Source organism: Sarcophilus harrisii, chromosome 4, assembly GCF_902635505.1.
Source record: "Sarcophilus harrisii chromosome 4, mSarHar1.11, whole genome shotgun sequence".
Classification (NCBI taxonomy): Eukaryota; Metazoa; Chordata; class Mammalia; order Dasyuromorphia; family Dasyuridae; genus Sarcophilus; species Sarcophilus harrisii.
The window spans coordinates 60,421,172-60,446,622 of NC_045429.1; the positions used below are offsets into that span (position 1 = coordinate 60,421,172).

The 25,451-nt window shown below is 34.6% G+C and overlaps 1 protein-coding gene across 7 annotated transcripts in view; it reads left to right on the forward strand.

The window, feature by feature from the left end:
- Positions 1 to 11,915, forward strand: part of SUCO (SUN domain containing ossification factor) — a 90,186-nt gene extending 78,271 nt beyond the window's left edge. For 3 of the 7 annotated variants that reach the window (XM_031936901.1, XM_031936902.1, XM_031936900.1), the window contains 5 exons: positions 1,681 to 1,785; positions 3,612 to 3,766; positions 6,605 to 6,696; positions 9,309 to 9,364; positions 9,808 to 10,251. In XM_031936901.1, coding sequence (XP_031792761.1) covers positions 1,681 to 1,785; positions 3,612 to 3,766; positions 6,605 to 6,696; positions 9,309 to 9,364; positions 9,808 to 10,251 — 852 coding nt within the window. Of the gene's footprint in view, positions 1 to 1,680; positions 1,786 to 3,611; positions 3,767 to 6,604; positions 6,697 to 7,614; positions 7,717 to 9,308; positions 9,365 to 9,807 lie in introns of those variants that run through there. The other 4 variants (XM_031936905.1, XM_031936899.1, XM_031936903.1 and 1 more) reach the window with 4 other exon arrangements.
- Positions 11,916 to 25,451: the final 13,536 nt, after the last annotated feature.

A 25,451-nucleotide genomic window follows, 5' to 3' on the forward strand; every position in this document is an offset into this window, starting at 1 on the left:
AGATGAAGTTCATGACTCATGGCCTCTTTTTTTTTCCCCAGTTAAATATAAGGAAAGGTTTGCTGAGAAGGAATGGGAGGGGAGGGTATTTAGATGGTTCAAGAAAAGAGGTTTGGAACAGATTTTGTAGAGAATCAGAGGAAGAGGAAAAGGAATTGTCATGAAAGATCACAAGATCAAATAGAGTTGAAAGGGACCTTACAATGCCATCAAGCCTAGCCCCCTCTCTTTACAGGTAAGGAAACGGGGGCAGAAAGAATGTGATAGTGACACAAAATAGCTAATAATTGCAAATTAAGACTTGAACCCAGATTTTGCTAGCTCCAGATTTTCCAGCTATATTACACCCTGCTGCCTAGTTGAATTTGGAAAATATAAGAACAAGACTAAGTATAGGTTTTAATAGAGGCTATTAAATTTTATTTTAAACAAATACATTTAAAGAATTTAATTTTTAAAATATATAGACAGTTTTCAACATTAACCTTAGCAAAATCTTGCGTTCCAAATTTTTCTCCTTACTTTTTCTCCACTCTCCTCACTTTGACAGCAAGTAACCCAGTGTAGGTAAAAACCTGTGTAATTCTTCTAAACATATTTCCTCATTTATCATACTGCACAGGAAAAATCAGATTAGAAAGGGGGGGGAAAAATAAGAGGAGATAAAAAGTAAGCAAACAACAACAAAAAAGGTGAAAATATTATGTTGTGACTAAAATTCAGTCCCCATAGTCCTCTTTCTAAATACAAATGGCTCTCTCTCTCCATCACAAGTCTTGGAATTGGCCTGAATCAGCTCATTATTGAAAAAATCCAAGTCCATCACATTTGATCATTACATGATCTTCTTGTTACTGTGTACAACGTTCTCTTGGTTCTACTCATTTCACTTAGCATCAGTTCATATAAATCTCTCCAGTCTTTTTTGAAATTATCATGCTGGTTGGTTGGTATGGAACAATAATATTCCATTAACATTCATACCATAACTTATTCAACCATTCCTCAACTGATGGCATCCACCCAATTTCCAGTTCCTTCCCACTATAAAAAGGGCTGCTACACTTCTGCACATGTGGGTCCTTTTCCCATTTTTATGATTTCTTTGGGATCCAGACCTAGTAGAAACACTGCTGAATCAAAGGGTGTTTGATAACTCTTTGTGCATAATTCCAAATTGCTCTCCAGAATGGTTGGATTAACGCTCCCAACAGCAATGTATGAGTGCCCCGGTTTTCCTACATCCCCTCAAACATTTAATCATCTTAATCATTATCTTTTCTTGTCATCTTAGTCAATCTGATAAATGTGTAGTAGTACCTCAGAGTTGTGTTAATTTGCATTTCTCTAATCAGTAGTGAGATTTAGAGCATTTTTTCATATGACTAGAAATGGTTTGAATTTCTTCATCTGAAAATTGTTTATACCTTTGACCAGTTACGATTGATATATATATATATATATATATATTTTTTTTTTTAAATAAATTATCTTCCCAGAGTATATGTTTCCTTGTATTTTTGGGGTTATTGTTATTTTATAGCCACAATTCTTTAATTCACAATTCACAAAATGATTTCTAATAACTTGTTAAGTTTTTAATTTTACATATTATATTCATATTCCAGTTGTATTCCCACAAATTTAACTCAAAACAAAAATGTCCATTCCTTTTAACAGGATCAGCGGCAAACTGAAGCTATCCAGTTGCTGCAGGCACAGCTGACCAACATGACACAGCTAGTTTCTAATTTATCCACAACAGTAGCAGACTTAAAACGTGAGGTAATTATTAATATGATGAGATAATCCATGCTGAAAATTGTTGTAAAGATGAAAGTCAAAGAATCGGACAACTGTTTTTTAGAAATCAGTTATTTGATGAGTAACATAATAGTATCATAAGCCTGGATAGATAGTATTTAAAAATTTTGAATGTTCTTTTTTAGCTTTTTTGCATTCTCATAATCCAGATCTTAGCAAATATTTAGCTAACAAGCTTTTATAATTTGTGTTCACTTCAAATGAACATTTAAATCTAACATCACTACTACATTTGGTTTCCAAAATAAAGGATATTTCATTTCTTTAACTTGACATGTCCCCAAATAATTCTAGGCAACTCCACAACAAACTAATTTCCCCCCTTCCCCCTTTTTTCATTTGTCAGCCTATTTATTCACTGTTCAACCTGAATTCAGTTGCATTATCATAAGCTAAAATCTTTCACCCTGTCTGGGTTGTGACTAACCAGGGTTCCTCTGTGTTCCCCATCTTGTCTTGTGTTCTTGGATTGTGGTGCATTTCACACATGCTGCCTGTCCCATGACAAACCAGCTTCAGTCCCATCCTCTTCAAAACTTCCTCCTCCTTTTCCCTGCACCCACACCTCCCCCCACTCTCCCCCAACCCCTTGGGGAGAAAAAAAAAAGAATGCTCCTTCTACAAAGCCCAGCAGATCTTTTCTGGCTCTTCTCTCAGTCCTTATCAGGCAGCAAGCTGTTGCTTTATTTTTGTATTCCTGGGGTCTTTTACCTAAGCACTTTGTGCTTAGTCTATGAAATAATTTTTTAAATTAATAAAATACTTCCTCTTCTCCTTCCCCTGCTCTCCCTGCCAAAAGCAGTACCAAAACACCCCAGTTCTGTGAGGTGCTGCTCTATTAGCACACTAATGTGGATCCCAGCCTAACAGAGTAAACTGAGCACTGTGAGGTTGAGTGACTTGTTGAGGTCACAGAGGCAGGACTCAAACCTAGCACCTTGACTCAGAGGCCAGTTTTACATCCACTAACTATGCACCTCCCTTTCTTTTTTTTTTTTTTTTTTTTGTTATTTAAAGAACATGTTACTTTTACTGAAAAAAAAAAATTTCACTGAAACAAAAATTTCAGTGAAACATAATTTATCATTTAACTACTGGTCACAATTCTAAACACTGCTCAAAAACTAATAACAGTGTTTTTCTGGTGTAGTGCATTGTGCTAAACACAGGGATCTGGAAGACTTGAGGTTAAGTCCTCTCTCCATCCAAAAGCAGTCATCTTATCTCTTAAGAGCCTCCTCTTCTCTTTAGAATGGGGATGGTAGTATTAGCACTTATCTCAGAGGGGAGCTATAAACCTTAGATGAAGTAGTATGGATGCAAAATGATTTGTAAACTAGGAGATTATAACTGCATTTAAGTAAATATGTGTATGTGTACCTATACATATACTATATATATACATATAGCCATATATCTATATTTATATTACATATAGATAATATAGATATTTTACAACTAGACCACATTGTCAGTACTTAGATATTTAACATCTGAGAACTACAAGTATGTAATATTTTAAGTAATTTTACCAGTTCTTTTTAAATGTTTCAGTTCAGTTAAGTGCTGAGATACTAAATGAATATTATGGAAAGAAGATTTTCAGAGAAGTGCTTGCCATCATCTTTAAATATTTGTTCTGTTCCCCAAATAGACTATCTGTGTGTGTATGTAAATGTACTTGTGCATGTGTGTACACACACACAAACACACACACACATACACATATTTTTTCCCTCTAGTGTGACTGATTTATAAAATATATTTTATTACTTACCGTTCTCCAGGTTTCAGATCGACAAAGCTATCTTGTGATTTCTTTGGTTTTGTGTGTCATCTTGGGACTAATGCTTTGTATGCAGCGGTGTAGGAATACTTCTCAGTTTGATGGAGATTATATTTCAAAGCTTCCTAAAAATAATCATTATCCCAGTCCTAAAAGGTATAGTGGCTTTATGTCTCATTTTGTTTTTATTTTGCACTGTTTAACACCCTTTGGCTCTAGTAATATGCATAAAGAAGACAGACACTGGCCTTAGAATCAATAATTCCTGGCTTCAGATCCTGGTTTACAGACATTTAATAACTTTGTGGTGGAAGGCAAGACATAGAACTTCTAGTGGGTTTCAGTTTTCTCTATCTTAACAATATTCTAATTTCCTTTCTAATATGAATTGAATGACTTATTGGAAATTACTTTTTTTTTTAGGGGAGGGTTCCCTATTAAGTATTTTTATTTCTTCCCTATTTATTATTCAAACGAAATTGAAGGGGAAAAATGGTATTCCAAATCCTTTTTGAAGTCCTGTAAATTCAGTTGTCCTATTCTCAATGTCAGCACTTTTAGATAGCCTTGTACCTTACCTTAGTTTTGATTCTGCCTCCTCTGCTTGATTAGAGCACTGGTGATAAGACTAAAAGTTAGTCTTTTTTTCCTTTCCTTTTTCAATCATCTATGTATATATAATAATTGAATTGACCAATACTGACTTTAACCTGTACCTGCCTCAGTTTCCTTATTCTCAAAATGGAAATAATAATACCTACTTTCCAGGGTGGTTGTGTGAATAAAGTGAAATAATATTTGTAAAGTACTTTAAAAACCTTACAATCTTATATAAATGCCATCTATCTTTTATCATTGTAATTGTTATTTTTTCACAATCCCAGCCACTCTGGTATTGGAAGGGAAATCAGATTGTTTCTCTTCCTTCACTTAATAATTTTTCTTCTTATGAAGTCCTTGAAATTTAAATTTTTCACCTAATAAAAATTATATAGCTTTAATAAAGTGATCTCCAGGTTATTTTTCTTTTCTTAAGGAATTCAGTATCTAGTTCATTACCTTACTCTCATACCCTACCCTTATACTAGGAGATTTTAAGATTTATATAGATGCCCCTTAAATCCTTTAATCTCCTATTTTCTCTACCTTCTTAATTCCCATGAACTACTCCTTCACTGTACCTCAGCCCATGAAGTACACTAGTTGTTTCCATGATCCATCCATAAGTGTTTGACTTCTCCGATTAGAAATTCTGATTTCTGTTTGACCATAAATTTTTATAAATCCACTTATCCCTATACTTTGCTTCTTACATACCTATTTATCATCTTCAAAGAGATTTTCATTGCCTCCACCCCTTAGTTTTTTTTCAGGTAATTACCCCTGCTCCAATTTCAATTTTGACCCATTACAATCTCTAATTTCAAACCAGTAGTTAGTCATTTCAATTCTTAACTGCCTCTGCTTTTGAGTTCCTTGCTGTATTGTCTTATCGTCATCCTCATCCTCTTTACAAACATCAGTCATGAGTTATTTTCACCATCTACCTCCTCTACTCTTACTTAGAGCTGCTGAACAAAACTGAAGGAAATCCCACAAATATACTACAAGAATACTTAACAAAGTTATTTTATTTGTAACAAAGTTACAAATGTTATATAATCTCACTGGGACCTTTACTGAAGTAAGACTATCCTTTTATTCCTCCCTAATTGATTCCCTAGATCATTACTTCTCTCTCTGTCTCTCTCCTAAAATGTTGTATCAGATGATTTTTTTTTTCTTGGTCTATCTACAGTCTTTGATAATCTTTTCTCTTAAATAATTTTTAATTTCTGTGTTTCATCACACTCCCCTTTTCTAGTTGGTCTCCTATTTTAGCTCCTTCTCTGATAATCTTTGCTGGCTCTTTGCAGGCTCACTGTCTTCATTCCACTCCCCAATTGCAGTGTTCCCAATAATACAGTCCTGGACCCTCTTCTTAGGAAAAAAGAAAATTCTCTTTTAGTACCTTTATCATCTCCCATGAATTTAAATATTAAGTTAAATTTAAATATTTCATCTGAATGGATGACTTCCATATTTCTATGTTCATTCTCCCTTAAGCTTCAATCTTGGCCCATGAATTGCCTGTTTCAAGATAGAATGTCCTACTGATATTTTAAACTTGAGGTGATTAAATTGAATTTGTCATCTTCCTCACAGAGTCTACTCTTCTAGATTCCTTATTCTATCTACATATTGCCATCCTCACAGGGTCTCAGATTTGTAACCTGAATTCTCCTTACTCAGCCTCATTGAGCATATGACTAATCACCAAATATTGGCATTTTCACCTTACAGCATCTCTAATATCCATCCTTTTCTCTCTGTTCACACAGCTACCCCCTTTATTTGAACCCTCATCATCTCTCTTGTAGTCCATACGTACATAATGCACACTTTGTTTTTCACTCATGACAGTTCATCTCCTGTCTTCTTTCCAGGGGCCCATACCTCATTCCATGATTTCACTTCCTTCTTAATGTCTGCTTCAGAGTCCCTCTCTTTCTTTAAAATGGAACTCAGGCCGTCTTCAGCATAAAATCTTTTTTGATTTTCCCCTACCTACTGTCTCCTAAACTATTACTCTGTGTGTGTGCATGCAGATAAAACTATATTTGTACTATTTATATTTTTGTATGTGCTTGTCTCCCTTAATAGAATATGTTAATTGCAAGAAGGGATTGTTTCATTTTTTGTGCTTATATCCCTAGCACATAGAACAATGTTAGGCACATTGTAAATGCTTATGGATTGATTAATTTTTAAAAGAGTTAATCAAGGAAAAGATAATTAGATACTTTTTTAAAAACTTAAATGTATTCTGTTCATGTGACATTATCTTCATGTAATTTCTGTAGAGTTTTTATTAACTACTATTTAGTTCAAATATTTCTGAGGATTATTTGTGATTTTCTTTTGTACATGCTAATGATTTTTAAAACTCTTTAGGTGTTTCTCCTCTTATGATGATTTGAACTTAAAAAGAAGAACCTCATTTCCCCTTATGAGATCTAAATCTCTTCAATTAGCTGGCAAAGAAGGTAGGCTTTGTGTAAATAAGTTTGTATGTATGTGGTAAATAGAAAAGTTTTATGAAATACGTTACTTATGTGGTAAGATAATTATTTCTAAAATAAAAAGAATTCTTAGACATTAAATTCGTTTCTAATTATGTTGTATCACTTCCATATCATTTTTATAGCTTAGCTTATCTTCCTTGATTTTTGTCCCATGTCAAGAGATTGCATCAAGTTTACTGTTTCACCAATAGGTGTCCTCTTTTAGCAGCTTTTCACATGTACTTCATTGTAGATGGGCAAGTTTGATTTCATTAAATGTAATTTTGTTGGGTTTTTTTCAATACAAGTGGTATTTTATTTTTTCCAATTACATATTAAAAATACAAAGATTAAATATTCCTGAAATATATGCAAATTATATTACAAATTTAAGGTAATATAATCAGATATACTTGCAATATACTTAAATATACCTAGGTTCTAGTTGTGTCTCTCATTTAACTGGCCAACTGACATTGACAAGCCATTTAACCTACTGGAGCCTCATATTTTCCTCATTTATAAATTTATTGGGCTAAACTACATCATCTCAGTGGTTCCTTCCAATCCAAAAGTCTGTTATTTGCATGATATCACAAATCTAAGTGAGTCCTGTACCTTTTCATTGCTGCTTTTCATGTCCTTAAGATTATATAAGAAAATGGTTATTAGTTATAGTCATGTTCCAAATCCATTCTCTTAGCATGTGCACATAGCTTAGGTAATACCCAACTAAATTAACTTTTGCCAGACCATAAAATATAATTTTCTTTAGTGGGAAAAAATCTGAGAGAATGGACATTTATGCTATATCTTCTTTGTTTAACATTTGTGGTTATTTTTAATAAAGCCTAAATAGTAATTTAGCAAATGTCTACTTTTTTATAATGAATAGAGCAGTTTCTTTCTTTTCTTCAGCTTCCAGAGCAGAGAGTCAAAAGGGATTTCACTAAGTCAGGAGTCTACTGGGCAATCTTCAGACTGAGAAACAACAGGGCAAAAGTCAGTCATAGGATAGAATTTAATTTTTGTATTCGTATTTAGATGTATGTAATGGCTTAGTTATGCTCCAACAGAACATGTGAAGAAATTTAATATTACTTTAATATTTTAAGATTTTTTGTGATTCTGTAGAAAATAACATTTGCCAAAATAGAAGTAAAATTAATATGTCTTTTCTGGGCTTAAAACAATTAAAGATTTCTTTTTAAATTTTACTAAGCTGAATATGTAATTAAGTATGGGATAATCTTTGTTTTGTGTATTTTTGGTACCTTCTTACAGATCACAATATGTACAGATCACAATACTTATGAATGTTAAAACATTCCTGCTTGCCCATCTGAACTTAGAAATTGACTTTGTTTTGCTTTAATTTCAGAAGCAAGTGGGAAAAAATGAAATTTATTCACCTTTATAGTGATATATGGCAACTGATAATAAAATTGGAAGATTGTGTTTGCAACAAAAAGTCATATCTGATTTTTAGACCCAGTGTGGATAGGATGGGAATGATAAACTTTTCCCAAAGTTTGAATTATTCTGAAACTATTGGATGGAAGTTACAGGGAAGAAAGAGTAGATGTGAGTGTAAAGTAAAACTTCCAAAGAATTATAACTATTTTATAACAGGAAAGGGCTTTCCTTTATCTCACAAATATTTAATCAGGGCAAAGAGGTATGGCACAAGCCATCTAGATGGCACAGCAAATAGAATATTGAATTTGGTCAAGAAGGCCTAAGTTCAAATTCTGCCTCATACCCTTACTTCAAGACCACCATAGACAAATCACTTAACTTCTGTTTGCTTCAGTTTCCTTATCTGTACAACAGAGATATTAGTAACTACTTTCCAGTAGTGTTGTGAAGATAAAATGAAACAATATTATTTAAAGCACTGTAAAGTTAAAAGCACCAGCATTAGTTTTACAGTAATTATCATTGTTGTTATTATCAAGCAGAAACTAGAAAACCTGATAGGATGCTTGAAGGGGATTCCTAAATTAGTTGGGAACCTTGGACCTTTTAAAGTTCCTTCAGATTGTATATGTTTAACATATATTAGATTACTTGCTGTCCAGGGAGGGAGAGTGGAGGGAAAGGAGGGAAAAAAATTTAGAACAAAAGATTTCCTAAGAGTAAATGTTGAAAATTATCCGTGTATTTGTTTTGAAAATAAAAAAAGTTTTAATTTGAAAAAAAAAAAAAAGTTTAACTTCCAAACTTTTAGCTGTGAAATTGGCAAGTTTTCATAGAAAAGTTACTTTGAGCAATGTCTTTGACTCTCAAAACCTGAATAAGATGGTGTGCTTTCAGTGCTTCCTTGTGTCACAGTATTTGTGCATATTGAGCTTCAAATTTTGAAAAATGCCTTGATTGAATTGGAAGCCTTATTTGAAGCTTTTCTTTAGTGATTGTGTGTTTATATTAACAGCTTTTTATGTTATTACAAATATTTATTTTTAACTGTAATTTGATTGCTAAAGATCTTAATATATCAAAGTTAATCTTAATATAATTCTAGTTGTATAAGATTAGATTAATTGCAACTCAATTGACTCATTTTTATTTATGCCATTTTTTTCTTTGTATAGTAGACCCAGATGATTTATACATCGTGGAACCACTCAAGTTCTCACCGGAAAAAAAGGTAATTTTGCATTTATGCAGTGCATTTGGGGTATTATGAGGTGGTAGATAAGGAATAGAGTCAGTGTGTTCTTAGTTGTATAGATAGATTATAAGATTTAATATTATTAGTGTGGTTACCTTAATCTTAATTAATAGTAGTTATCTTTGTCAGAGGTAGCAACATATTTAAAAATCTGTTGTTTTCACAAGATTAGTGTTCAAAAAAAGTTCAGAAGAAGTTAAAGTTCAATTGATTTTTGTTCAACAAAGTTCAAAAGGATATTAATTATAGTTAAAAGTATGTATGTATTCTTTTCTAATTGTTTATTATTTATTGAATCTTTGCTGTGTGCTAGACACTCAAAGATGACACTTATTCTACAATGATTCATTTCTTCCTGATAAATAACTGCCTAATTTTTGAAATTCTAATCGCAGATTTCTTTTGTGTGTTTGTTTTAGAAAAAACGCTGCAAATATAAAACTGAAAAAATTGAGACTGTTAAACCAGCTGATACATCACATCCTATAGCCAATGGAGACATTAAAGCAAAGAAGCCCTTTACGAACCAGAGAGATTTCTCTAATATGGGAGAGGTTTATCATTCTTCTTATAAGGGTCCTCCATCTGAAGGAAGCTCAGAAACCTCCTCACAGTCTGAGGAATCCTATTTCTGTGGCATTTCAGCTTGCACAAGTTTGTGTAATGGACAGACTCAAAAAACAAAAACTGAGAAGAGGGCTTTAAAACGAAGGCGATCGAGAGTTCAAGACCAAGGAAAGTTGATAAAAACTCTAATTCAGACTAAGTCAGGTTCGATGCCGAGCCTGCATGACTTCATCAAAGGAAACAAAGAGATCACGGTGGGAACATTTGGTGTCACAGCAGTTTCAGGACACATCTAAAAACTCGCTGAATTTTTCATACTGGAGACTTTTGTTGTTCACTGAAGAAGTCTGTGGTATTTGAAGGGGTTGGGGGGTGGGTTAGGGAGGCATTAAAAACTAATGGGAAAAGTATTCAGAAATTATGATTTCTGCCTTTTTAAGTAGATGGGATTGTGTCAATCTTGGTTAATGAGCTGCAGTTTTACAAGGCTGATCACTTCCTACCTGGACAATGGGAGATATTTTATAAAGATGTTTTTTCATAGATTAATTTCTGGGGCAAAGGTAATTTGGAAACCCAGTTCCCTGGGTAGAATAGGAATGAAAGCCTAATGCTCTTCCTTCAGCTTTGTTCCTATTTCTTGCACCTTCCCATATTTATGTGCCTTGTGTCTATTTATAACGCCACTGGAAGATGAGAGAGAAAGAGAAACTTGTTTCTGTCATCTGATTTCTTTGGTAACATAAGCTTTTTGAAGCTGTAAACACTACATTGCTCTACAAGTGGCTTGTGCCTGAAGCTCAGCCTGTACATGTATATCAGGCAGTGAGGATCAGATGTGACTTGCCTAGAATACCTCTTGTGTAGCAAACTCACCCAGAAATATAAAAGATTTGCAGGGCCAGAAAGTCTGTCCTCTGAGGGGGATTGTGATGCTGTTAATGGTGTTTTCATCCTCTATTTAGAATGAATTCATTTATCTTTGGGAATTGAATGATATAAACATAAAGTGGACCACCTAGGACCTTGCAGATGACCATTATTCCCAAACTTTTTTTTTTTTTTTTTTTTTTTTTATAAATTCACCTTAAGTGTGTATATAACTACCATTGTGGTTACTTATTGGCTACACTTGAATTCTGATTGTTCACCATGAATACCAATCCTTTGAAACATACAAAATTTGGAGAAGTAGGTTTGGCAAAGGAAAAGACCAAACTTATGACCAGTAATAGTGTAAAATTATATTATTGATGCAAAGTCCAAATATAAACAGTCATGCCAATTAGTTTGCCAAACCTGGTCTATCTAAATGGTCAAGTCTGAATGAAAGCTTCCATAATGTGTTTGCTTTAGGATTGGTTACAAATGTGCAGGGCGGGATGTTTGGATGTGTGTAGTTTTTGTCTGTTTTCATACTTTGTCTTTTTTAAAATTTTGGCAGCGATTGTATACTTGGATTACAATTATTCCATAGGGGGTATGAATGTGCAATGGTGAGTGAAATTGGAGAAAGCATTTTCTTTCTGTGTTGAGGTCTAACAGCTTCACATTCTTTGTAAGGCTGTTATAACTTATTGAGCACTTTTAGTAATATCCTTTTTTTTTTAAACCCATCTGATGCCTTTTCTGGGTATTGTATGTAATGTGACTTATTTAAAATCTTTTTTTTTTTTTTTTTTTGCTGCTTTCGTGTTAGTTTACCAATACGTTTTGGGTGATGTAATTTTTGTTGGTCAGTCTGCACATTTAGCCATTCAGAGCAAGAGGGCCTGAGTTTTTTTAATAATTAGAATGAATTAAGGTCCAATGTAAGAATGAGGTAGGGGTGGGAAAATAATATCATCTGAGTGCAGCATTCAACATGTTGAAAAGAAGACTTATGTAACTACAGAGCTGTAGTGCCATTAGAAACTGTGAATTTCCAAATAAATCTGAACACTTGTCTTTATTAATTTAATGGCTTTTCTTCTTTTTATTAAGAGACACTCATAAATTCATTATTGATCTCCAACTTTTTTTTTAAGTTATATACTCCCAACATTCATTCTGCTAGACATTTATATGACTTGTACATAAATGCTTGGTGTTGATTTGATTTAATAACAATTTCAAGTTTTCTATTATTAAGCTAATATTCCAATTTTGTGTGATCCTTGTATACATCTTCCTCCTCCTGGCTTCTCCAAGTACATTTTAAACAACATATTTAATGAGAAAATAATTTTAATTCTAGGTTTGTCTTTTTTTCTGATAATGTCAAATTATTAGTTACATGTGTTGAAAGATATTGCTGGTTACCAAGCCTTTAAGAAGTGAAAACAAAAAAAACTCTAGTATATACATAACTCAATTATGTATAGAACTGAGATATATATATATATATATATATATATATATATATATATATAACTCAGAATACACATTTTCCTCTTTCTATGACTGAGATAGGCACTGCCTCAGAAGTCAGAGGTCCTTACCATGTGACCTTGGACAGGTCACAGTCTCCCTGAATTTCAGTTCCATTATAAGTGAAGGAGTTGATCTTGATGAATGTCCTCCGAGATCCTCTCCACTCTAAGTTTATAATTTTCTTAGGCACCCAAAGACACTCATGATAAGCTTAACATTTTGCTTTTAGAAAATCTAAATAGGTGTTTAATAAGTTATAAATTTGTAGCGATACTTTTTTGCCAAGTCAAAGCAAAAATAATCTTAGTGACATTATATTTCCCTAGCAATACAATCAGGTGATTTACAGACAAACTGATGGTCTGGGTTGAAACTAAACAGTAAATACTGAAGCTATTACCTTTCTAGTATTTGTTCAGTGTTTTACTACTGAATTGCAAGTTCATTTTTTGCCACATAGAGGCACAAGTGCAGTCAGGGATTCTGGGTAGTAATAGCAATTTTTGAGATATCTTTTTAAAAGTTTATATTAACAACCTGGTGTTTGTTTTTAGTTTTCTGAAGTACTCTGATAGGATTCAATAAAGTGCCATTAATCCCTGTAGTATCTGAGTATTAAGAATGATTTAATACTTTGTAGTGTTTCTTATAGTTCCTTTGGGTTTTTTAAATATATAGAACAACTATACTTGGAGCTCTCAGTAAACTAAAGAGATGAAGGTGAAGGAAATATTTTTATAGGCCATTACAGTATTATTTTTGCTGTTTATTAAAATATATAGTTATGAGAATAAAAAAACAAAGAACTTGAAGGAATCTGAAGAAATGAAAATTCTTTAATCTTGTACTACATTTCCCTCCCGTATGAAAGCATGCGCGCGCGCACACACACACACACACACACACACACAAACTCCTTGGATAGCTTGAACCATTTATGGGGGAGACCCTTTGAGGAGTCTGTTATACATGAGACAGAAGAATTGTTCGTTCATTCTTTCTTTTTTTTTTGGCTGAGGCAATTGGGGTTAAGTGATTTGCCCAAAGTCACACAGCTAGAAAGTATTAAGTATCTGAGGCCAGACTTGAACTCAGGTCCTCCTGACTTCAGAGCTGGTGTTTTATTCATTGTGCCATCTAGCTGCCCCAGAAATTTTCTTTCTTAAGGACCTTCAAGCATGAAAAATTAATTAGGTAGTTAAAAAGAGAAACTTTTAATGATTCTGCTGGTGTCACACGCCCAGTTCTAACTTTATTTTTTTTCTTGAGGGAACCAAGCCTCAGAAGAAGGGCCAAGTAAATAGTCTATTTTCTCATAACTAGGAAGTGCTAGAAGGAGGCTCTGTATATAATTCTTCAAATAAAATGTTCTTTCAGAGCTTGTTTTTTTCCCCTTGCTAGTTAAGATGAATTGAAATATCAAAGAATGGTATCTACATTAACCCTGGAAGGTATATAGCATCATCTGGAGATAGCTGCTGTTAATGTAACACTAGTGTAAAGAGTATATAAATCCTGGCACTCAGATTATAAATGGAGATTGCAAACATATTTTCCATTTGGCCTCAGATATTCATTCACATTCTCGGTATTCACTAGAGCTGGACTTCAACAGGCACTATTGATATAATTACTTATCTTTGAGCAAAAGGGGAAAGGGAGATGGGATAAAAGGAGCGGGTGTAGTCTTGGAGTCCAGAGATGACCGATTTAAAGGTCCTCCTCCCAAGATATATTCTATGAAAAGAGGAAATACTCAGGATAAATTTATTATACACTTGATAGAGAATGCATGTGACAGAAACAAAGCATCACAACTATGCTATTTACAACTCTGACAAATACCTTGCTATTGATAATTTGTTATTTATAACTGTTTTTACACATACCTTGCTATTGATAATTTCTGTTACTGATGTTCCTGTTATGATAGATATCTCGTTATTGCTAGTTAACTAGCAAGGTCTTACAATCATGTTAATTGTTCTTATTTTGAAAACCTTTCAGGACTTTATTTCATATAGACAGAAACATCTGTATGTAAAACATATAGATGACTCGGCAAATACTCAATCACCAAATTATTTAAGATATAAAGACTACCTATTTTCAGATTGAAAACAAGAAGATATTATATAATTTAATTGTGTCCATGGCTTGTGTTGACTATTTGCTCTGATTATAGAAATTTGTTATAGAAGGAAAATACAGGGATATGATTATAATATCAGAACTGGTTCTTTGGGAACCAGCCTGACATGACAAAATAAAGCATCCTTAGTTCAGTTTGATATCCAATAATAATAATTCTATCTTATAGTCAGACTAAGGAATAATCAGGTGTATTATTTAAGGAGATAAAGCTGGGGAACTGAGTCAGTTACACAAATAGGAGATTGTTTAGCTTGTTTTATATGTTTGAACTCATCCTGGTGCAAAGAATTAATCATTAAACAAGTCTATAGATAGACTCAGGTCTATAGAAACAGTTCATTTCTCAGGGCTGATGACCTTGCTTACCCTGATGGTTTCAAGAAAACTGGTAAACTTAAAAATTAAGGCAAGTTGACAGAAGCCTCAGGGAAGGGGCTGAGCTTGTTGCCGACTCCAACCCTTCTTAGTGTTTTTATGGGCTATGTGCTGTACAAATGTACTTGAAGTTGAACTGATAAGGTGAAACCCTTCATGCGTATCAGATTTAGGTTTAACATGAGGACAATAGCTCCAAATAACTTAGTTAACAATTTTAGATTTTCCTAAGTAATAGCCAAATAGTCTTAGTAGTAATTTCTTTTTAATTTTCTAGAGATAGTGAAAATACCTAATTCGCTAAATTATATTTACAAAATAATATAAAACAGGATTAGCAAGGATAAATAAACTTTCTACTTTCTTTTCATTGACAAATCTATTCTGTCTTCAAGCTCTTGAGCTGAGAAGTTCTCAGGGAGGATTTCCATTCCCTTAAATATTTTTTCTTTTAGGGAGAAAATAAGACAATTTTTTTTTTTAATTGAGATAGAACAGATTTTAAAATTTACTTAAATTTAGTTCATGAGATTTCCTAAATTTCAATTAAATGTTCCAGACAAACTGAATTGCCATTCAGATATTTTCCAATTCATACACATCATTTCTCTTTTGTGAACTGGAAAGAGTTAAGATGTCTGACTAGATAACAAAAACAGGCTGTTTTGTTGGCAGAATTCTTAAGTAGTGGTGAACTGCTTTTCTTTCCTAAATTTAGTGCAAATAGATTACAATTTACATATCCCTTTAGTGGGCTTTTGATTAGAGCTCTTTAAAATTGCTTTTATTATCATATCTCAAATAATAAACTTCACAGAATTATGTATATTTTTCTTTCCCTCTTACCCCTTCTTCCAGTCAGAGAAGAAGGAAGAAAGAGAAAGAGATTATTCTATGCATTTTCCTCCTAGGCCTGATGAGGACTTCATTTAGTTGAATTTGCTTGATTTAATTTGCACACACCCAAAAAATATTTCTCTCAACATTGGCATTGCATGTTGGTCACATCTAAAACCCCATAAAGTTATCAAATATGAAGCAATTTTATCCAATAAAGCAGTTTACATTCATATAGCATTTGCTTTATGTTAAGCACTTTGCAATCATGTAATCTTCACAACAATCATTATTAGTTATCTCTTCAAATCAGAAAACTGGGCAGAGATAAAATAATTTGCCATAAATTACTTAACTAATACATTTCTGTAACAAAGCAAATGGTGGGTTTACCAGAAAACAGAGGCTGACTGGCTTTCTTATCTCACACTCTATGCTGGGTGCTGCCAGGGGCACCCAGAGTCTTCCCAAACAGTTTCTGGACAAAACCTGATGAAGGCTAGAGTAACTGGGGCCGGGATCTCCCTTTGATGGTGGTTTCAGGTGCCAGGCCTTAGGGAATGCTGACCATGGATCCTGACCTCCATTCCCCCAAGCTGAGTTGAGGAGGTGTTTGGGCAAGGTTGTATGGAGTCTTTGTGGCTGTTGCTACTTTCCTTACAATACTTTAACATTTTTTTTCTTAATCTGATCTGAAATGAGAGAAGTTAACAAACAGAGAGATTTGGGCTATAACCATCTCGTTAGCAATCCTTACAATTGATATACATTCAGGACTCTGGGGAGCAGAGCAGCTGAATGATCAGGATTGTAGAGAGGGTTCATCCTTAAGCCCATTTGGGTGCTTTCCCAATAGAATAGAAGAAGACTCCAAACAAGGTCAAGGAGGGGTTAACAAAAAGTTGCTATCTTCCTAATTGTTTTGACTAGTTCCCAATTTTTCTCAAAACCATAAGAATCTGTTGTCATTTTCATAGCTCTATAATTTTGATTAGCTAACTTGTTTTCTGCAGCCCCCATTTTGGCCACAACTGGGGTCCACAGGAAAAAAGTTAGGCTATTTCCTTTTTTAAAATGAGAATTAAGGATGTTAAGAAATCTTTCCAGTAACAAAATCTAGCTCACAGAATAAATATGACACAGACATTCTGTGCAGAAACACAGAAACAGACAAAAATGATATGGAAGAAGTGTTCCAGCTTTGCCAAAGACCATAAATTTGAAAAATAAAAACTTTTCAGTTATTAACATTGTGCAAACATAAGCCATTCTTTTAAACAATAGAAACAATATTAAAAAAATCTCACTTAACTAGCAGGGTGTCCAGGGCTGGGACAGTTTTTATTTTATATTTTATTTTATATTTTATATTTTATATTTTATATTTTATTTTATATGCTAACCACATAAACAACATATTTTCTATCTACTTGTAACTGATCCTCAAACTTCTTTTTGAATTAGGGTTAGAATCTCCTCTTAAAATTATGAATAATTTTGTCAGTTTCCCAAATTCAAATACAGTTTTATCCAATCAGTATCCCTCAACAACTTCTGATAACCATTTAAGATAACTAAATTATCCTTTCTAATTTCTATTTTAAAATTGGCCTAGAATTAGTGATAGATTACATCCAGAATACTTCTTTTCCTGTACCTCCAAAATCTTTAGTACCCCCAAAATTTTAATTTATTGTAATATTTATGCTTTTCCTATTTTTTGTAAAGTATTATTAATAAATGTGCTATCCCTTCCCCCCCTTTTTTCTTTTTTTTTGCTGAGGCAATTGGGGTTAAATGACTTCCCCAGGGTCACACTTCCTAGCTAAGAAGTGTTAAATGTCTGAGATCAGATTTGAATTCAGGTTCTCCTGACTTCAGGACTGATGCTCTATCCACTGTATCACACACCTTTTATTTTTTAAAAATTGTGAGGAGTGACATAGCAAAGAATACATATTTTCTCCAAAAGAAAAAAAAAAAGAATCTACTACTCCAGGTATACCTTAAACCCTAACAATGCCTTTGAACTGTATCCTAAAATGAGACCCAGACTACCAGAAGAAAGAGGACCTATCTGAGTGGGTCTCCAGCAGGGAGAGAACATATTCCATATTAGCAGTAATTCAGTGTGACACTGAGGGGGACAAATCAAGACCAGCACTTCCCAGGATAGCAAGCATTGAATGTTGTACTGACCATGTCACTTAAAGGTACTGTTTTTCAATAAGGGAAAGTGCAGCTCCCATTGAATGGTTTCCTGATATCAAACTACCTTCCCTATCATTCTGAGTGATATTCACAAGCCCAATATCTGTCCTTTCTGCATTTTGGAAGTGCAATCTTTTGAATAATGCAATTTTTTCTTATGTGAGCCAGTTGTCCACAATTGGCATCCACAAGAATTTGAAAAATTCTGAGATTGAGATTTAGCCTGATTTAGCATAGCCATCTTTACTGCAGCTCAAAAAGTAGATGTCCCAATATTCTGACATCTTTGAATCATGTCTTGTAAAGACAGTTTTGGTTTTTCCCCAGTTAATACTTTCTTACAATCAATATTAGCATTTTCAAAGGCAAGTTGTTTCAATAAAATATAAGCTGCCTCCCCATGCTGATTGAAGACTGGATTGCCATCATTAAGCGATTGACAAAGTTAGCAAAAGTCTCACCAGGTCCTTCCCTGATTTTTGTGTAAGATGTTCCTTTATCAATTTTTCCTGGTACTTTTACTCATACTCAAAAAACACTGTATATCATATCAAATAGTCTCCTCCTTCTGAGGTGGTTTTTGCTACTGAGTACCAATCTAAAGGTGTCAAAGCAGTTTGGAGAATACTTTCAGATAATATTCTCTGTCCCTGCTACCTGATTGATTTCACCCTATTCTGATTCAATTTGCGTACAAAATTGATATCAGCTGGACAAGGATTAATGTTATAAATTTTCTTATACTTTATATTTTTATATCTTATAATTTATATGATATCTGATATCTTGTATCTGATCTTGCATTCTGTATCTCCCATTTTTATCTGATAGCTAATATCTTATAACTTATATTTTATCTTATATGTGATATCTTATATCTTATTTTTCGAGTTAGCCTGGTGATAAATTACTTTTGGTGATCATCTCTTGCTTAGTTTATCTTCTCATGTAAATTACTTTCCCCTCTTACCTTAATTGTTGAGCCCACCAAGAGGGCACTCCTGCCAGGACATTCAAGTCCCTGTTCAAGAGACCATCTGTTGGAGTCCAGCTCCAGTGAATACCGAGACCGTGAATGAATATCTGAGACCATGAGGAAGATATACTTTGCAATATCCATTTATTAGTCTGAGCGCCAGGGTTTATATACTCTTTAAATTTGTGTTACATTAGCAACAATTACCTTCCAAGGTTAATGCATATACTGTACTTTGACATTTCTATTCACCTTAATTAGCAATAACAAGATATTTATCATAAGAGGATCATTAGTAACAGAAATTATCAATAGCAAGGTATTTGTCAAAGCAGAGTTGTAAATAACAGAAATTATCAATAGGAAGGTATCTGTCAAAACAGAATTGTAAATAACATAATTGTAATGCTTTATTCCTGTCGCATGCATTCTCCATCAAGATTATTCTAAATTTATCCCAAGGATGTCTTTCAAAAATTGTTAAGGGAGATGGTAAGCCAATAGTTTGAATGGCTATTCCTAACAGAGAGCAGGTCTCAAGTAATACCTAGTCCAGACTCTTGCTGTTCATGGACTTATTCAGAAATACACTCATGACAGGGTAGAAAATGGCTGAGGTAAAGATGAATGTGCAAGAGTGTGGGACCATTTATCTGTGGCTGGTGTGGAGCAAAAGATTTGGTCATGAGAATTGAGTAGATGGAATATAACTATAAAATCAGGGTATTTGAGAAAACTCTACTTACTGAAGTCTAGTAGTTTGGGGGAAGGAATTGTGGAAAGACTATGAGGCTGGCACTGACAATGAAGAAGGAACATGAAAGTTGTTGGTTCTGATAGCTAATGGCCACCAGGATCTTGATTGTGTGATAAATTTGGGTAGCACAAACTTTCAAAGAAGAATATAATGGTGATTAAGAGAACTCTGGAAGTGGAAAGATACTTACTTTGTGAAAGATACAGTCAGTACTGACTGCCTTTGCCTCTGGTCTCAGATGAACAGCCCTTCTCCTTGTCAAGGATTAGCCACCCTACCTGTGCCGGTGATCTCATCAGCTCCCAGCTTCTCCATCAGATTACCTCCACTCTCATCCCCATACTCTTTTCAGTGTCTTCCCATCTACTGGTTTCTTTCCTGCTCCTCTCAAGTTAAACCAAGTCTTCCGCCTCCATAAAAACTCATATTCCAACCCTTCTTATTACCTATCATGCTATGTCTCTGCTACTTTGCAGCTATCAATTCCTTAAGAGCTCTTTCTGTAACTGGTGCCGCTCTTTTCTTTTCAATCACCTTTTGCAATCTGGCTTCAGTATCAATTGACACCACCCCCTACAAAGTTATCAACAAAGTATCCTTGATTTCTATGCAACATTTGACACTGTTGCTCACCTCCTTCTAAATACCTTCTCTTCTCTAGGTTTTCCGGCCACCTCTTTCTCCTGATTTTTTTCCTATCTGACTCCATCCTCAGTCTCTTTTTTTGGATCTTCCTCTGGGTCATACCCATTGATTTCCCCCAAGGTCTGTCCTTTTCTATTTTCCTTCTATGCTGTCTTGCTTGATGACCTCATTAGCTCTCATGGATTCAGTGATCATTTCTATGTGGTTACCATCTCTGTGATTCCGAGATCTCTATATTCTGCCATGATCTCTATGCAAAAGGTAGAAGGTGTAATCTTTGCTTTTTGTTGCTTACAGGATGGAATATTTCAACGTTCCCTCATGGCACTCTCTCTACTGTGCCTACAGGTTAGTCTGTTCTATCACCTATACTAGGATTTATAAATGTTTTGTAGGATGATATATGCTGATACCTCTTCCATTGTATCTTGGACATCTCAAATTGGAGGATGACTTGTGGGCAAGCACCTTTGCTGTCAAGATGTTCAAAAAACAAATGCTTTTTCTCTCCCCCACATACCAAGCCCTCCCTATTTTGAACTTTTGTTCTCGAGTGCCATTGTACATGACTCTTCTCAACAATGAGATGATTCAGACTAGTTCCAATGATCTTGTGATGAAGGTCTGCTCCCAGAGAGAGGAGTGTGGGAACTGAGTGTAGTTCACAACATAACATTTTCATTCTTTTTGTTGTCGTTTGCTTGCATCTTATTTTCTTTCTCATTTTTTCCCTCTTTGATCTGATTTTTCTTGAGCAGCAAAATAATGATATAAATATACATATTATATGATAATAATATAAAAGTATGCATATAGTGGAAAAAATAAATTCTGTCACTCTTTTAAAATAAAAAAATGAAAAAAAATGAAAATACCTCCCAGATCTTAAAAAAAAAAAAAAAAAACTGTACTCCCAGTTACTCAGGCTTTCAACCTCAGTACCATCCTTGACTAGTCTATTGCCAAATCTTGTCATTTCTACCCACATTACCTTTCTTCTGGACTGTGACAACTTTCAGCTGGTCTCTTTCATCTCTTCCCCAGTCCAATCCTGCCTCTCAGCTGCCAACAATGTGATTTTCTTAAAACATACATCTAATTGTATTACACACACACACACACACACACACACAGAGAGAGAGACACCTGCTCACTTCTGCTTCAGTAATTTCCAATGACTTTCAGGATCAAATATAAAACACTCTTTGGCCTTCTCAAATTACCTTTATCTACTCTATGTGTCTTGTCTATACCTAGTTATTTACATGTTGTTTTCCTTTTTACATTGTGAGGTTTTTGAGGGCAAGAATTGTATTTTTTCTTTTTTTTTTTTTTTTGGTATCCCTAGTATTTAGCAAAGGACCACATTGTTAGGACCAGAGATAGGAATCAGAAGCACAGACTTGATCAGCCTCTAGCAGTGGCCATCCTTGAGAAGACTAACCTGCAGAGAAGGTGCTGGCCAGCATGACTAGAGGGATTCTCCTCCCCCAAGAATTCTCAAAACCAAGAAAATCTCCGGTGAAATCCAGCCTCAATCCTTATCCCTTTGCTACCTGGCAATAATCCTGTAGAGTAAATGACTCAACTAATATTAGAGGCAGTATATAACCACAAATCTGATTTTGATTCAAGTGTAGCATTTTATTCATTATCCTATATAACTTCTCACCATGAACCTCTGTCACTTACTCAGAAAACACAAACACACACAAACTGGGTAAGCTATAAAAGAAATGAGAAGAGACTACTCTGTAAGGTGAAGCACTAGGTAACCTGTAAACAGGATGTGTCTTTACAATATATATATATATATATAAGCAGCAGCTACCCAAAGCTGCTCATGACAGACAATGCTAATTGTTGCTCTGTGACGGTCTAGGCCCTTCTGCCAATTTTGTTTCTCATCCTAGAGAGGCCCCTTAAAGAGTCTGTGCACTCAACTGGGGACCAGATCATTTTCTCAGAGCTGATTGGGATTGAGAAACCCATGGGTATTATGAGATATGGTTCCATGGAACAAAATGACAGCTTAATTTCTTTCTTTCTTTTTTTTTTTTTCAGGCAACTTGTACACATGTTCCACTGCGTCCTGGAACAGTTCAGACCACAAAGGGCTATAATCACATCAGCAAACCATTCTCTCATCTTTGGAAATCCTGAGTTTCAAGGTGTGTCAGAGGGACTCAACTTGTAGCCAACCTAGAAAGAAAAGCCAATGGATGGAACGCACAGATAGTAGAGGAATTTGAAGATCAACTCTTCTGTCTATTAATAGTGGGGAGAGGTTGGGAGGAGGGAACACATCAATATTGTGTAAGTGAGGAGAACTGACTGTGTCTGCAACCATTTCCTTTTTCTGATGAGCAGACAACTATGGCTGGGTTTGTTAGAAAGCACAGAAGATTCCAGATGGCTAGATGGTAATAAAAATGTCAGTAACGAGAGCCTGGCCACAAAACAGTTTCAAAATTTTTTTTGAATTTTAATGTAATATTCAATATTCAGTAGCTTCAAAGCACTTCTTTAGCACCTTGAAAAAGCTCTGTATGGCCTAAAGTATAAGTGTCAAAAAAAGTAACCTATGGGAATAGAGCTGAACCAGATTAAAATGTAATTGGGAAATATTTAACAAAATTACAATAAGATAAAGACAGCATTGCATTTTAAAAGTCAATATGTAGCTTGCAAAGATCCTTATGTGCCCCTCCTTCCTTCCTTCCACTACATACAATCCCTACCCTCACAACCCTCTATGTCTATTTGAGTTTGACACCAGTGACTTAATGGACCAGGAGATCTTATCCATCTATAGCCTCATGATCTGTGAAAGGTTTGACGAATAAACAAATGAAAGCCAACTAAAAGACCTTAAGAGAACTTAAAAACTTCCAGACTTTAATTCCTTGCATGGTCATTTTAAATGAGTTTAATTGATGCTTTTTGTTCTTTATGTAAATATAATACTAACTTTTCTTCCCTTCCCCCTCCTCACTATCCTTTATAACAAAGCAAAATAGTAACTCTACCTAGAACAATTATCATCAGTAGTCATTTCCTGGGTGACTCAGCATTGAGAGCAGGAAGGTGTGTTTCATCTTTAGGCTATGGAATCAATATTGGGCCTGGCATTTAATTTGAATTCAACTAATTTTTGATGTTTTCATTTGCATTTAGAATATTATGTAATTTTGCTGGATCTACCTCTTTCACCCTTTATAAATTTATGTCTTTTCATGTTTTTCTCAAAACCACCATTTCTTAATGTGCCATGATAAGTTCAGTCATTACCCGCTTGAGGGCCACCCACTTTGTTTCCATGTTTTTGCTATTCATAGTCTTAGGCTGAGAATGGTAGGTCCTTATTACTCATCTGGAAGAAGGGCCATATTCTCTTCCATGCTAAGCTGCCTCCTGAATAGATCTCTCACAGACTGTCAGTTTATTCTAGCAAACTAAGGCACTTCAGAAGTTTTTTCTGATGTAGTCCTGCCTCCTAGAACATCTGCCCATAGCTTAAGCAGCTGTGGTCAAGCTCCCCTGCTCACATCTTTGGTTGGAACGACTCCTTCTCTCTAAGCCTTGATCCTCTGTTGTCCAGTGGAGGAGCCCAATGGAGAAGGAAACCAGCCAACTATTCATTGAAAACAGACCAGAGCACACTGCTGAAAGAGAATTCCCATCTCTCCTTTGCTTGTCAGGGAGAGATAGGAAAGAAAAAGAATCTAACCAAAAGGAAAAGTATTGGAATTGGAGATTAACATGAAAATAGGGAAATATGGATCCTGTATTACAGCAGAAGAACTAGAAAAAGAGTTCCAGTGGGTAGAAATAGGCATCTTCAAGGGGGTGTCTTGAAATTCAAAGTTATTTCCTGAAGAACTGAGAAACATGGTGGGAGTTGATAGTGGAGAAAGGTGGTCAGGAGGGGTTTCATGTTCTCATATTACAACCCAGTGGAAGGTTAGTAGGTGGGAAACAGACTTTCTTAACCGTGGGGACTGATGTTTGATATTTTAGTAGGGCCTTTTTTCCCCTTAGGAAGCTATGGGCTTTGACCTGCTACTTTTCTTCTTCCCTTACCTCACTGAAGCCTTTTGTCCACATAGCATGTTTAAGGGTACATTTGAATGTCCTTTCGTGCCTGCAACAAATATTAAGGGCTTACTACTAGGTATAATTGTTTTACACATAAAAATTCTATTTCCTCAACACAGGTTTTGAATACTCATGTCATAGGCCATAAATAAGTTGTTATGATTAATACACCATGCAAACTTTTTTTTTCTAGTTTCCTAGTAAAGAAACACTAGATGCTAGGTACATCTAATAGAGCTTATGGGTCTTGTTCTGGTATAATCTACAGCTGAGTAGTCCTGTCTCCTGAATTTGTAATTAGATAAAATTTGAATACTTGAGTCCAGTTCAATGAATGTATATAGTACAAATTATAATGATTTGACCCTTCAGGGGATTCATTATTTCCATGAAGTAGGCTGTATATGTAATATTGTTGAAAGTTGGACATTGACCTGTGGGCATTGTAGAAGAAATTTCTCCTGGAACAACTCCAAGTCCTTATTAGTCAATCTACAAGTCCTTATTAAATAACTAATTAATATGTGTCTTTATTGTACTTAGTGCTGAAGATATATATACATGCACACACATACACACAAAGAGTAAATAAAAAATTCTTATGTCAGAAACTTACAGTCTAAATGGGGGAAGATTATGCAAATAAACCCGTACAAACAAGGGGAGACTATGCAAATAACTCTGTTATTTATAGAATCAATTGGAAATAGTCAATAAAAGGAAGCATTATAATTGAAGGAGATTGGGAGAGGCTCTCAGTAAATGGAGCTTTTAGCACGTACTTGAAGGAACTCGGGGAAGTCAGAAGGCAAAGATGAGGACTGAGTATATTTCAGGCATAGGGGACAGATAGTGACAATTCCTGGTGTTGGGAGTTGGAATAGGAATAAGACCAATGTTACTGAATTGTAGGGTACTTGGTAGGTTGAGATTAAGAAGGATTTTGAATACCAGACAGTATTTTAAGTTTGATTACAGAGGTGATGGGGAGCCACTGAGTTTGTTTATGGAAAGGTGACATTGTCAGACTC